General features: G+C 41.1%; 2 protein-coding genes across 2 annotated transcripts; one reads left to right on the top strand and one right to left on the bottom strand.

The window, feature by feature from the left end:
• Window positions 1–1,535, top strand: LOC122669318 (PR5-like receptor kinase). The gene is made up of 2 exons (XM_043866067.1): window positions 1–31; window positions 343–1,535. The coding sequence occupies exons 1-2, from the start codon at window positions 16–18 to the stop codon at window positions 1,461–1,463; spliced, it is 1,137 nt and encodes a 378-aa protein (XP_043722002.1). The 5' UTR covers window positions 1–15; the 3' UTR covers window positions 1,464–1,535.
• Window positions 1,536–9,623: 8,088 nt separating this feature from the next.
• Window positions 9,624–11,842, bottom strand: LOC122666794 (polyubiquitin). The gene is made up of 2 exons (XM_043862865.1): window positions 11,802–11,842; window positions 9,624–11,074 (listed from the first exon to the last, which is right to left on the bottom strand). The coding sequence occupies exon 2, from the start codon at window positions 11,072–11,074 to the stop codon at window positions 9,701–9,703; it is 1,374 nt and encodes a 457-aa protein (XP_043718800.1). The 5' UTR covers window positions 11,802–11,842; the 3' UTR covers window positions 9,624–9,700.
• Between the last annotated feature and the right edge of the window lie 948 nt (window positions 11,843–12,790).

The raw sequence follows: 12,790 nt of genomic DNA, 5'->3' as shown, positions 1-12,790 counted from the left end.
AATCTAAAGTTGGGAATGAAGGTTGCAATAGGTAATACTTGTTCTATATTTTCTATTTTTGAATTTAACAGTTGAATTTGTTATTTGTATTTACAAAAGAAAAATGGATTATTCCAAACAATAAAGTATACTTGGATACACTATATGATAAAACTTATTTTCCATGATATTTTTCAACATAGATTGAAAACTTATAGGATGCCCTAATAAACTATTGTGATGTATATATTATCATCATTCCTACTGTTTATGACTTTGATTCTCTCTCTCTCTCTCTCTCTCTCTCTCTCTCTCTCTCTCTCTCTCTCTCTTCTTTTCTTTTTCTTCTTTTTGGACTTACAGGATCACTCTCTATCGTTGCAACTATATTAATGGCAATTCTTGCATATTACTTGAGAACGAACTTATCATCAAATAGGTTGATATCATTTTGGAAGAAAAGAACAAGAAACAATCAGAATGTTGAAGCATTTCTAAGGAATTATGGATCACAGGCACCCAAAAGATATAGTTATTCAGACATCAAGAAAATGACGAATTCCTTTAAAGAAAAATTGGGCCAAGGTGGCTACGGTGGTGTATTCAAAGGGAAGCTACCCGATGGTCGTTTGGTTGCAGTGAAAGTCTTAAATGCCTCTAAAGGTAATGGAGCAGAGTTTATAAATGAAGTTGCAAGCATTAGTAGTACTTCTCATGTTCATATTGTCACTTTCCTGGGTTTCTGTTTTAATGACTCCAAAAGAGCACTTATTTATGAGTTCATGTCCAACGGATCTCTTGAGAAGTTCATCTATAACAAGAAATCAGTGAAAGCATGCCCTGATCATCACCTCTGTTGGGCTAAACTACATCAAATTGCAGTTGGCATTGCCAAGGGATTAGAATATTTACATGTTGGTTGTAATACTCGCATTCTACACTTGGACATAAAACCTCATAATATTCTTTTAGACGAAGATTTTTGTCCAAAGATATCTGATTTTGGTCTTGCTAAACTATGTCCTACAAAAGATAGTATCATATCAATGGCAGATACTAGAGGGATCATAGGATATATTGCACCTGAAGTGTTCTCTCGAAACTTTGGAGGAGTTTCACACAAATCAGACGTTTATAGCTATGGAATGATGGTACTAGAAATGGTTGGAGGACGAAAGATCTTTGATAATGGAGTTGATCACAGTAGTGAAATTTATTTTCCGGATTGGACCTATGAGCATATTGGACAAAGTGAGCATTTACAATTAGACATGGTTATGACAGAAGAGGAAGAAGAAAGAGTCAAAAAGATGATTTTAGTTGGTTTATGGTGTATACAAATGGATCCATTAAATCGACCATCAATCAGCAAAGTGGTGGGTATGCTAGAAAGAAACCTTGAATCGTTGCCAATTCCTCCCAAGCCTTTCTTCTCTTCTCCTTCAAGACATCTAACTAGTGTTTTTACGGGATCAACATCTTAATTGCTTATATATATTTCTTGTATATGACATACATTCCTAGTTTTCCCAAAAGAATATGTATTTTTCATTGGGGAAATTCTTTCTATTTCTCTAAATGGGAAAGACAACTTGCACTCCCTCTCTTTTACTGATTGGAAATCAACATCAAGGTACTACCCAAGCAAGGTGTTAAACTTTTCACATGATTAAAAATTAATCTAGAAGTAATCAAACTTGAAGTGTTAATGAAATGATAATGATGACAACCCATGCTCCACATCCAACCAATACGACACTGAAGTGGCAAAGGTTTTGAGTCTTTTCCATCTTTTTATCTCCTTAAAAGTTTTAATAAGCTAAAGTCAAGATATCAATGGCATGAGAAGTGAATACTTCCTTCATCAATTGTGTCCTTGAATCTCTACTCAGTTGCAAGCTTTGATGTTCAGGATATGAACAATGATCATTTCCTGATTTATTTTTAAAATAAATTCTACATACATCTTGTTATAAAAATTACACTGAACTCCCCTTACCTTTTTGACAATTATACGAATCTTGCCTTTGTATCCGAGGTTTTCAATAACCACCTTGTATCTTCTCCGATGGTGGATTTGTTTTGTTTTCTTCTCCGACTGAAAACCCTAACGAAACTGTTGGCCGAAAACCCTGAGGTTAATATATATGCTTTGGACTAATAAATTTTTTTGTTTAAGATTTCATGAAAATAGAGATTTCACGAAATCGGATTGGGTTTCAAAACCTGTCTGTATTTATTCTTTTTCTTCGTGAGTTTTCTTTCTATTTGATGAGCTGTTTTTTGGGGGGTCTTGAATATGTTAATGTGGTTGGGGTTGTCTTAATTCCCATTTGAATTTTGGAAATACATAAAATTTGTTTCCAAATTATTATACAATGGATGGGTTTGTAATGCAAAGAGGGCTCAAAGAATCTATCAGTTAATGACCCATTTGTCCAAATACTTGGTTTTATCTTCCATTAGATTATCAATCTGCCCCCCTTCATCAAATCTGCTTACCAATTGATAACCCATATGTCCAAGTGCTCAAAAACTCCCAAAAACAAATAGAGGATTCATCTTTCACGTGGTTGCCAATCGGCTTCTGATGCAGATCCAAGTACTCGAAAGAAGAAGAAGAGCAGCCTTGATTAGGCTGATTTTCATTGGAGCCTTTTAGTTCCTTTTTTGTTTTAATTAGGAAGGTTAAAACAGTCTTTTATTCATTTTATTCTTAAGTTCTCTCTCCACGATTTTAGAGGGATAGGTGTTTATTTATTTTATTTGTTTAAACTTATACTCCTAGTTAGAGTATAAGTCTATGATGTGTTATGTTGGTAATTAGGATTCAGATTAGGAATTCCCACCCCTAATCTGATTAGGATTGCTTCTAATTTGTTTTAGGTTAAGGCTTTTGGCCACCCCCCCCCCCCCTTTTATTATAAATAGACAGATCGTGGGCAAGCTCCCCCACTTCTTATTGCATTAAAAAACACTGATTTTCAGATCTGAGATTGCTGCCATTGAGCTGTTGCCTCTGCTCCTCTGTGAGCTTGCATCCTTGTGGACTCAAGGTGGTGAAACGTGGGTTCTCTTGCGACTCCTTGCACTGTGAAGGTCAGGAGGTCTTCTTCAATCTTCAAGCTGTTGCTGTTGCTGCTCCTGCACATTAACCCTGCAACTTATCCATTCAACCCTCAACCCCATTAAACCTGCAACTCCTACTTCAACTAGGACTCCCTTATAATTCCAGATCTAGCCATCACCTTCAAACCCTAGTCTCAGCCCACCTTCCCTACATCATTCCCCACACTCGACCTCAGCCCTAGCCTATAATTCCCACTCTAACCCCTTCATCTCTTCACCCCATTAAACCCTAAAGTCTGTGACCTGATTCTACCCAAACTTGCAGAATTTCAAAACTCCTTCAAACCCTAATATCTTTATACCACTAGAGCCTCTTAAACCTGCCTTTTAAAACCCTATAAACCCCATAGTCATTACTTAGCCCTAACCCTCAATTTTGCCCTAATAACCCTAATCTGCCCATTCGGCCAGCCCTTGGACAGAACCTGGTCCTAAGTGGAAGTTATTTCACCTAGGCTACATCAAATTGGTATCAGAGCTATGGAAGGACAAAGCAACCCTGTTGTTGATCCAACAGGCCACCCCCACCTGATCCAATGGCTGGAATTCTAGATATGCTCCATAAGATCAATGATCAGTTACAGATTGTTGAGCAAAGGCAAGTTGTGCCTATTGTAAACAACCCTCTATACGCAGAGGAAGATCGATTACAAGTACATTCTGAAGTTCATGGAACTCTGGGAAGGGATGAAAATCACAGAGATCATCCTAGACGTCACAGGGACCACAGAGATCAGTCTAGACATGACCGAGGCTATAGGGATCGAAGAAGATATGACAAGGATGACTACAAAGAAGATAGGGACAGAACTACTAAAGTACCTCAAAGACCTAATTTTGAGGAGTATTTGAGATCCTACTTCATTGGAGATGAAGCCCAGAACAGAAGATTTGATACACAGAAGGTCAAGCTAGAACTGAAAGAGTATGATGGGACTGGTGATCCACAGAAATTCTATAACTGGCTTGCTGCCCTAGATGACTACTTTGACTAGTATGATTTGCCTGAAGATCGAAAGATGAGATTGGCACACACTAAATTAATTGGTGCTGCTCGAGACTGGCGGCGCAAGACAGAGAGGGATATGGAACGTGAAGGTAAAGCACCTACCAACTGGGAGGATATGAAGTATGATTTGAAAGAGAAGTATTTACCAAGACACTATACAGCTCAGATGCAAGACCAATTCAACTCCCTTCGTCAAGGAAACATGACTGTATCCGAGTACATGCAGAAGTTTGATTCTCTCTCATCTCGCACCGACACAATAGAAAGTGCTACTCAAATGTTGTCCCGATTCCGATTGGGATTGAGATCTGACATCCTCAGAGCTATTGGCATTGTGGATGTTCTGGACGTCAAGGATTGCTTTGAGAAGGCATTGAAGGTAGAAGACCTATTGAACACTACTAGAAGGCTTGGTTCCACTGCTGTCGACACCAGAAAATCTTTTCCAGCATCCAAACCAACTAATGGTTACAATAGAGGTAATAACACCACTGCTGGTTCGACACGGACAACCCCTTACACTGGCAGCTCTTCACGTGTGGACAAGGGTAAAGCCCCAATGACTACCAGTGAGCCCAACACTTGTTATCGCTGCAATGAAAAGGGACACTATGCTAAGGACTGCCCACAACGACAGCGGCAGATTCATGTAGCTGAAAAGGAAGAAGAAAGCCCTGATGAATTTGAAGATACCCGAGGAATTTGAAGATACCCGAGGCGTACACGTAGTAGCACGTATATTGAGTGCTGAAGCTAAAGGTGAAGATTGGCGACGTAGTTGCATCTTCTATACCCGCTTGCGAGCAGGTGAGCGCACTGCTCAGATAATTGTTGATAGTGGTAGCTGTGTTAATGTTGTGTCTGAAGATCTTGTGAAGAAGGCGAATCTTAAATTTGAGAAGCACCCGATGCCCTACAAAGTTTCCTTATTGAATGGGCATAAGCTTGATGTGAACAAGCGATGCTATGTTCCCTTACAAGCCCAAAAATATTTAGAGAAAATTTGGTGTGATATCATTCCAATTAGAATGACTGATGTTCTACTAGGGAGACCATGGCTTCATGACAATGATGTTGCCCTCTTAGGAAGAAAAAATATGTGTGTATTTCAACATAAGGGAGAGGAGATCAAGTGATACCCCCTTAATTTGCTGGCAGAAATAAGAAAACGTCGTGTCATGCGTACCACTCAAAAGGGGACAGAATCTGAAAATAGATTGCTCGTTGTTCCACAAAGGGAATTTTAACAAACCAGCCATGATACAGGTCTTGTTCTTGCCTTGGTGACTCAAGAAGGTGCTGCCCCAACCGAACAGAACTTTGCACAGCCCATCAAGGATCTATTGCAGGATTTTTCAGATGTAGTACCCGAAGAACTGCCCAATGAGTTGCCACCACTCAAAGATATTCAATATGCCATCGATCTGGTACCTGGTGCTATATTACCAAATCTGCCCGCCTACAGGATGAGCCCCTCTGAGCATGAAGAGTTGAATAAGCAAGTTGGAGAGCTTCTCAAGAAGGGATTTATTGAAGAAATCATAAGCCCTTGTGGTGTTCTAGCCTTGTTGACACCAAAGAAAGATGGTTTGTGGCGCATGTGTGTGAACAGCCGCGCTATCAACAAGATCACCATAAAGTATAGGTTCCCAATCCCTAGACTTGATGACATGTTAGACATGCTGTCCGGCTCTAAGATCTTCTCCAAAATTGATCTTCGCAGTGGATACCATCAAATCCGTATCCGGCCTGGAGATGAATGGAAGACAGCCTTCAAGACCAAAGATAGATTGTACGAGTGGAAGGTCATGCCCTTTGGCCTGACAAATGCACCTAGCACCTTCATGAGAGTCATGACCCAGGTACTTCGTCCCTTCATCGGTAAATTTCTTCTTGTTTATTTTGATGATATTTTGGTGTATAGCAAAGACCCAGATGAGCACATCGACCACCTGAAACAAGTTCTCAGAGTACTCCGGCAAGAGAAGCTGTTTATCAATTTACAGAAGTGTTCCTTCATGCTGCCCAAGGTTATTTTCCTTGGTTTTATAATCTCATCCAAAGGTGTTGAAGTTGATCCGGAAAAGGTTCGAAGTGTTGTAGAATGGCTTGTTCCGATGACATTCACTGAAGCACGGAGTTTCCATGGTTTGGCCTCCTTCTACAGGTGATTCATTCGCAATTTCAGTGCCATCATAGCACCCATCACTGAATGCACCAAGCAGAACAAGGGTAAGTTCGAATGGACAGCAGCTGCTCACAAAGCCTTCCAACTGATCAAAAAGAAGATGACCGAAGCTCCAGTACTACGCCTACCCAACTTTGACCATATATTCGAAGTTCCTACAGATGCTTCCCATATTGGTTTAGGCGGAGTTCTTATGCAAAACGGACATCCTATTGCATTCTACAACGAGAAACTCAATGATGCCAAGACTCGGTACTCCACTTATGATATAGAGCTTTATGCTGTTGTTCAGGTTTTGCGACATTGGAGACACTACCTAATTGGCAAAGAATTCGTCCTGTACACTGATCATGAGGCATTCAAGCACCTCCATTCCCAGAAGTCCATTAGCACCCGACATGCTAAATGGGTTGCATACTTGCAAGGTTTCAACTTTGCCCTCAAATACAAGTCAGGAAAGGAAAATACAGTGGCCGATGCCCTGAGTAGAAAAGTCCTGACCTTGAACACCTTCTCAGCCCATGCACTAAGCATCGAGCAGATCAGAGACGAGTATGCTAGTGACAAGGACTTCCAAGTCCTATATATTTATTACATGATGGTTATTTGTTCTTAGGAACTCGTCTATGCATTCCCAACTCGTCCTTATGACACCACATTATCAGGGAGTTACATGGAGGAGGTTTAGGGGGACACTTCGGGAAGGATAAAACCATCTTATAGGTGACTGATCGGTACTACTGGCCTCACTTGGCCAAGGATGTAGAGCATGTTATCAAGCAGTGCCGAGTTTGCCAGCTAGCTAAAGGTACCAAGCAAAACACAGGTCTCTATTCACCATTACCAATTCCTCACCAGCCATGGGTTGATCTCAGTATGGATTTCGTACTTGGTCTACCCCCTACCAGAGAGCGATTTGACTCCATCATGGTGGTTGTTGACAGATTCACCAAGATGGCACATTTCATTCCTTGTCGAAGAAACCTTGATGCTTCCCACATTGCTAAGCTATTCTTCAAGGAGATTGTTCGCATTCATGGGTTACCCAGTACCATTGTATCCGATCGTGATGTGAAGTTTATGAGTTATTTCTGGAAGACTCTATAGCTGAAGACAAACACCAAGCTCTTGTTCTCTACTGCACTCCATCCCCAGACTGATGGACCGACGGATTGACAGAGGTAGTCAACAGAAGCCTTGGTAATTTGCTGCAATGTTTGGTCCGCGATTATGAGAAGACATGGCCCTCTATCCTTGACATTGTTGAGTTTGCATACAACAGTTCCGTGAATAGGACCACCGGTTGTACTCCCTTCGAGATTCTTCTTGGGATACAACCCCGCCGCCCGATTGATCTCATTCCCTTACCCCCTCAAGTTTGGGTAAGTGTTGAAGCCGATGAGTTCCTCCGCCATATCACCGAAGTGCATGCAAATGTTCGACGCAAGATTGCACTCAGTTATGATCACTACAAATCCACTGCCGACAAGCATCGCTAGTTCGTTGAGTTCAAGCCAGGCGACATGGTCATGGTACGAGTGAATCCAGAGAGACACCAACCGGGTGTCAACAGTAAGCTCCATCCGAAGAAGATGGGTCCATACAAGGTGCTGAAACGTATTGGACCTAATGCTTATGTTCTAGAGTTGCCTGATGATCTGGGCATAAGCAATGTTTTCAATGTGGCTGATTTATACTTGTACACGGGGCATCATTCAGATGATGGCGATTCAGAGCACATGTTGCGACTGCCCCAACTGAAACCACCTCCGGAAGATGTGATTGAAGAAGTTCTAGATGATATGCACAGGACAACTCGTCAAGGTGCCGGTTACGACTCTTTCCTTGTCAAGTGGAAAGGTCACCCACGTGAGGACAGCACGTCGATACATACTGATGATTTCAGCAGGCTCGATCCGGAGTTATATGATCGCTACATGGCCTTCACCCATTCATCGAAGACGAATGTTTTCTAAGCCGAGGAGAGCTGATGCAGATCCAAATACTCAAAAGAAGAAGAGCAGCCTTGATTAAGCTGATTTTCGTTGGAGCCTTTTAGTTCCTTTTTTGTTTTAATTAGGAAGGTTAAAACAATCTTTTATTCATTTTATTCTTAAGGTCTCCCTCCACGATTTTAGAGGGATAGGTGTTTATTTATTTTATTTGTTTAAACTTATACTCCTACTCCTAGTTAGAGTATAAGTCTATGATGTGTTATGTTGGTAATTAGGATTCAAATTAGGATTTCCCACTCCTAATCTGACTAGGATTGCTTCTAATTTGTTTTATTGTAAGGCCTTTGCCCCCCACCCTTATTATAAATAGACAGATCGTGGGCAGGCCCCCCCACTTCTTATTGCATTAAAAAACATTGATTTTCAGATCTGAGATTGCTGCCATCGAGCTGCTACCTCTGCTCCTCTGCGAGCTTGCATCCTTATGGACTCAAGGTGGTGAAAGGTGGGTTCTCCTGTGACTCCTTGCACTGTGAATGTCAGGAGGTCTTCTTCAATCTCTGTTGCTGCTCCTGCACATTAACCCTATAACTTATCCATTCAACCCTCAACCCTCAACCCTCAACCCCATTAAACCTACAACTCCTACAACTTATCCATTCAACCCTCAACCCCATTAAACCTACAACTCCTACTTCACAACTAGGACGCCCTTATAATTCCAGATCTAGCCATCACCTTCAAACCCTAGTCTCAACCCACCTTCCCTACATCACTATAATTCCCACTCTAACCCCTTCATCTCTTCACCCCATTAAACCCTAAAGTTTGTGACCCGATTCTGCCCAAACTTGCAGAATTTCAAAACTCCTTCAAACCCTAATATCTTTATATCACTAGAGCCTCTTAAACCTGCCTTTTAAAACCCTATAAACCCCATTGTCATTACTTAGTCCTAACCCTCAATTTTGCCTTAATAACCCTAATCTGCCCATTCGGCCAGCCCTTGGACAGAACCTAGTCCTAAGTGGAAGTTATTTCACCTAGGCTACATCAGCTTCTTAATCAAATTAGGATTTAGGACTTCATTTTGAAGCCTTCTTGTTCTATAAAGAAGGCAAAAGCTTAATATAGTTGCAGAAAAAGAAAAAAAACATCAATTATACAACCCCTTAATTATATATATATATATATATATATATATCATATCATTCATATTATATAAGACCAGATAAGACATACACAAAAATTTAAAAAAAACCCATATGTAGTAGACTCTTTAGAGTTCAGACAATAACACCAATATTAGAACAAGCAAACATACTTAAAAAAACCTTGAGGAAACCAGATGTACTTATGAAGAAAACATCAGAAGACGACTTCTTTATTCAAATAGCAAACATCCATCACCATCCATCAAACACCTCGTACGAATTGAATTCAGAACCCACCACGGAGACGAAGCACAAGGTGGAGAGTAGACTCCTTCTGGATGTTATAATCAGCAAGTGTGCGGCCATCCTCAAGCTGCTTACCAGCGAAGATGAGTCTCTGCTGGTCAGGAGGGATACCCTCCTTATCCTGGATCTTCGCCTTCACATTATCAATAGTGTCGGAGCTCTCCACTTCAAGGGTAATCGTTTTCCCAGTCAAGGTCTTCACAAAAATCTGCATACCACCCCTCAGACGCAGCACAAGGTGTAGGGTCGACTCCTTCTGGATATTGTAATCCGCCAGAGTCCTCCCATCTTCAAGCTGTTTACCAGCGAAGATCAACCTCTGCTGGTCAGGAGGAATGCCCTCCTTGTCTTGAATCTTAGCCTTCACGTTGTCAATCGTGTCGGAGCTCTCCACCTCCAAGGTGATGGTTTTCCCTGTCAAGGTCTTCACGAAGATCTGCATACCACCCCTAAGACGCAGCACCAAGTGAAGGGTTGATTCCTTCTGGATGTTGTAATCAGCTAAAGTGCGGCCATCCTCGAGCTGCTTACCAGCGAAGATGAGTCTCTGCTGGTCTGGGGGAATACCCTCCTTATCTTGAATCTTGGCCTTGACGTTGTCAATGGTGTCTGAGCTTTCGACTTCAAGGGTAATGGTTTTACCAGTGAGAGTCTTGACAAAGATCTGCATGCCTCCCCTCAATCGAAGAACCAAGTGAAGGGTGGATTCCTTCTGGATGTTGTAGTCTGCGAGGGTTCGGCCGTCCTCGAGCTGCTTTCCGGCGAAGATGAGCCTCTGCTGGTCTGGGGGGATACCCTCCTTGTCCTGGATCTTGGCCTTGACGTTGTCAATGGTGTCTGAACTCTCAACCTCAAGAGTAATGGTTTTGCCCGTCAAGGTTTTAACGAAGATCTGCATGCCTCCCCTGAGACGGAGCACAAGGTGAAGGGTGGATTCCTTCTGGATGTTGTAGTCGGCGAGGGTTCGGCCGTCCTCGAGCTGCTTTCCGGCGAAAATCAGCCTCTGCTGGTCTGGGGGAATACCTTCCTTGTCCTGGATCTTGGCCTTGACGTTGTCAATGGTGTCTGAACTCTCAACCTCAAGGGTGATGGTTTTGCCCGTCAAGGTTTTGACGAAGATCTGCATGCCTCCCCTGAGACGGAGAACAAGGTGAAGGGTGGATTCCTTCTGGATGTTGTAGTCAGCTAGGGTTCTGCCGTCCTCGAGTTGCTTCCCAGCGAAGATCAGACGTTGCTGGTCCGGGGGGATTCCTTCCTTGTCTTGGATCTTAGCCTTAACGTTGTCGATGGTGTCTGAGCTTTCCACCTCAAGGGTGATAGTCTTTCCGGTGAGGGTCTTCACAAAGATCTGCATCTGCAAAGCGAAGAACCAAACCAAGAAAGTTTCAAAGAGATGAACACCGTGGATGAAAGTCCATCAAAAAACTATTACCACGCGAGAAATCCAAACCGCATATACAAAGAATCAAAACAAGCATAATACAGGGCTAAACACAGCAAGAACAAAATCATGAAAATTGTTTCCACAATCAAAAATGTAAAATCAAATACATTATCCGTAAAAAAAATTATAAAACGAGATTTTTTTCTTTCACATAATCGAAGAGAAAAACATCAGCATATGTTCCCCACAAAAATTTACAGAAGGAGCTCACATGAATCGGAACTTAGAAGAAGCAGATCCAAAGAACCACAACCTAAAACCCCTATCTACGAAACAGTAACAAGATCGGTAGCCAAAACAGGAGGAAAACTCTAAAAACAATTACGGAAATAAATTAGCAAATAAAATAGGAGATCTGAACTTTAAACGAGGTGGAAAACACGTAACCATTAAACCTAAAGTATCAAAACAAGAGAAAAGCTTAAAGATCTATAACCGCCTTCGAGTTAACAAAAAAATCCCACCAAAAGATTAAAATACAGACGACATCAGAAATTAGATCTATTAGTAGACATCAACAGAGAGAACATCAGATCAAACAAAACAATCAAATGCTCAGAAATCGAAGATCTACAACTTCAAACGTCGTCATAACTTGAAAAAAACACAAAAAAATAGAAGAGAAAAGACATCACACCTTGGAGGATTTGAAGAGCTTGAATAACAAAGGAGAGAAGAAATTTTTTGTGAATAGAATGAGAAAACACAATAAGAGAAGGTCGTATTTATAGATAAGAGAAAGGAAGAGTAATTGAAGACCGCCAATAGAGAAACCCAATTAGAGATGGAAACGTGTGCGGCATGACCTGGCTTGCTTTTTCACAACACGCCAAGAAGGGAAGAACGGAATTTCTTTTGGAGAGGAGTCGTTGGCTGTGGGTAAAGATTTGACCCGTGAGCGGTGGTCAGTTCACCGATTAAATAGCGGTTAAGGTTTGGTGTCTAACTAACGGAGTTATCCTCGTGAACGGAGGAGGGTAGGGCCCCATCTACGATTCTTAATTAACGGTTGATTTTAGTCCCTTCGTTGAGACTATTATCCTCATCCAATGGTTTGATACGCCTATTATATATCATGCACGGTCATTTTCACAAAACCTTTTATTCTTATTTTTAATTTCTCTCGAGAAGAAAGTTCTCAGTTCCCACACGGAAACTGTGGAGTGCTTTCGCCCCTTTCGCAGTTTTTCTAGATGGATGTAAGATTATAAGAGATTCCTTCCCCATTTTGCGTGGGAAACTCTCACTGGTTCTTTTCTGAAATCATAATAGGAAAAGGAGAGGTCTCCGAGTTTACCATCTCTCTCCTCTCTCTCACATGGAGTGGATTCCATCTGAACGACTGTCAATTATGCTCATGTCAATCGTTATTTGATGTAATTTATATTTTGATAAGATAAAATCTAAATCGAATCAGACAATAATCAATCAAAATCGTTTTATATACAATTTACAATCGATTTATTTGCGGTTAATAGAGTCGATTTTGGAAAAATTGTAATAAAAGACAACTTTAGTTTTTCAAACTCTATATATTTTTGTATTTCTCCATTCTCTTTCAATATCCCTCCCTCATCTTATTTCCCATGTTTATTTGATATTAAAAGATAAAAAAAATCATATCTT

This window comes from Telopea speciosissima, chromosome 7 (assembly GCF_018873765.1).
Source record: "Telopea speciosissima isolate NSW1024214 ecotype Mountain lineage chromosome 7, Tspe_v1, whole genome shotgun sequence".
Classification (NCBI taxonomy): domain Eukaryota; kingdom Viridiplantae; phylum Streptophyta; class Magnoliopsida; order Proteales; family Proteaceae; genus Telopea; species Telopea speciosissima.
Note: the sequence above shows the minus strand (reverse complement) of the source record. Positions and strands in the feature narration are given on the sequence as shown.

Bases quoted from the DNA above. Each gene is read 5' to 3' on its own strand.
- LOC122666794 (XM_043862865.1), bottom strand. From the start codon at position 11,074: ATGCAGATCTTTGTGAAGACCCTCACCGGAAAGACTATCACCCTTGAG.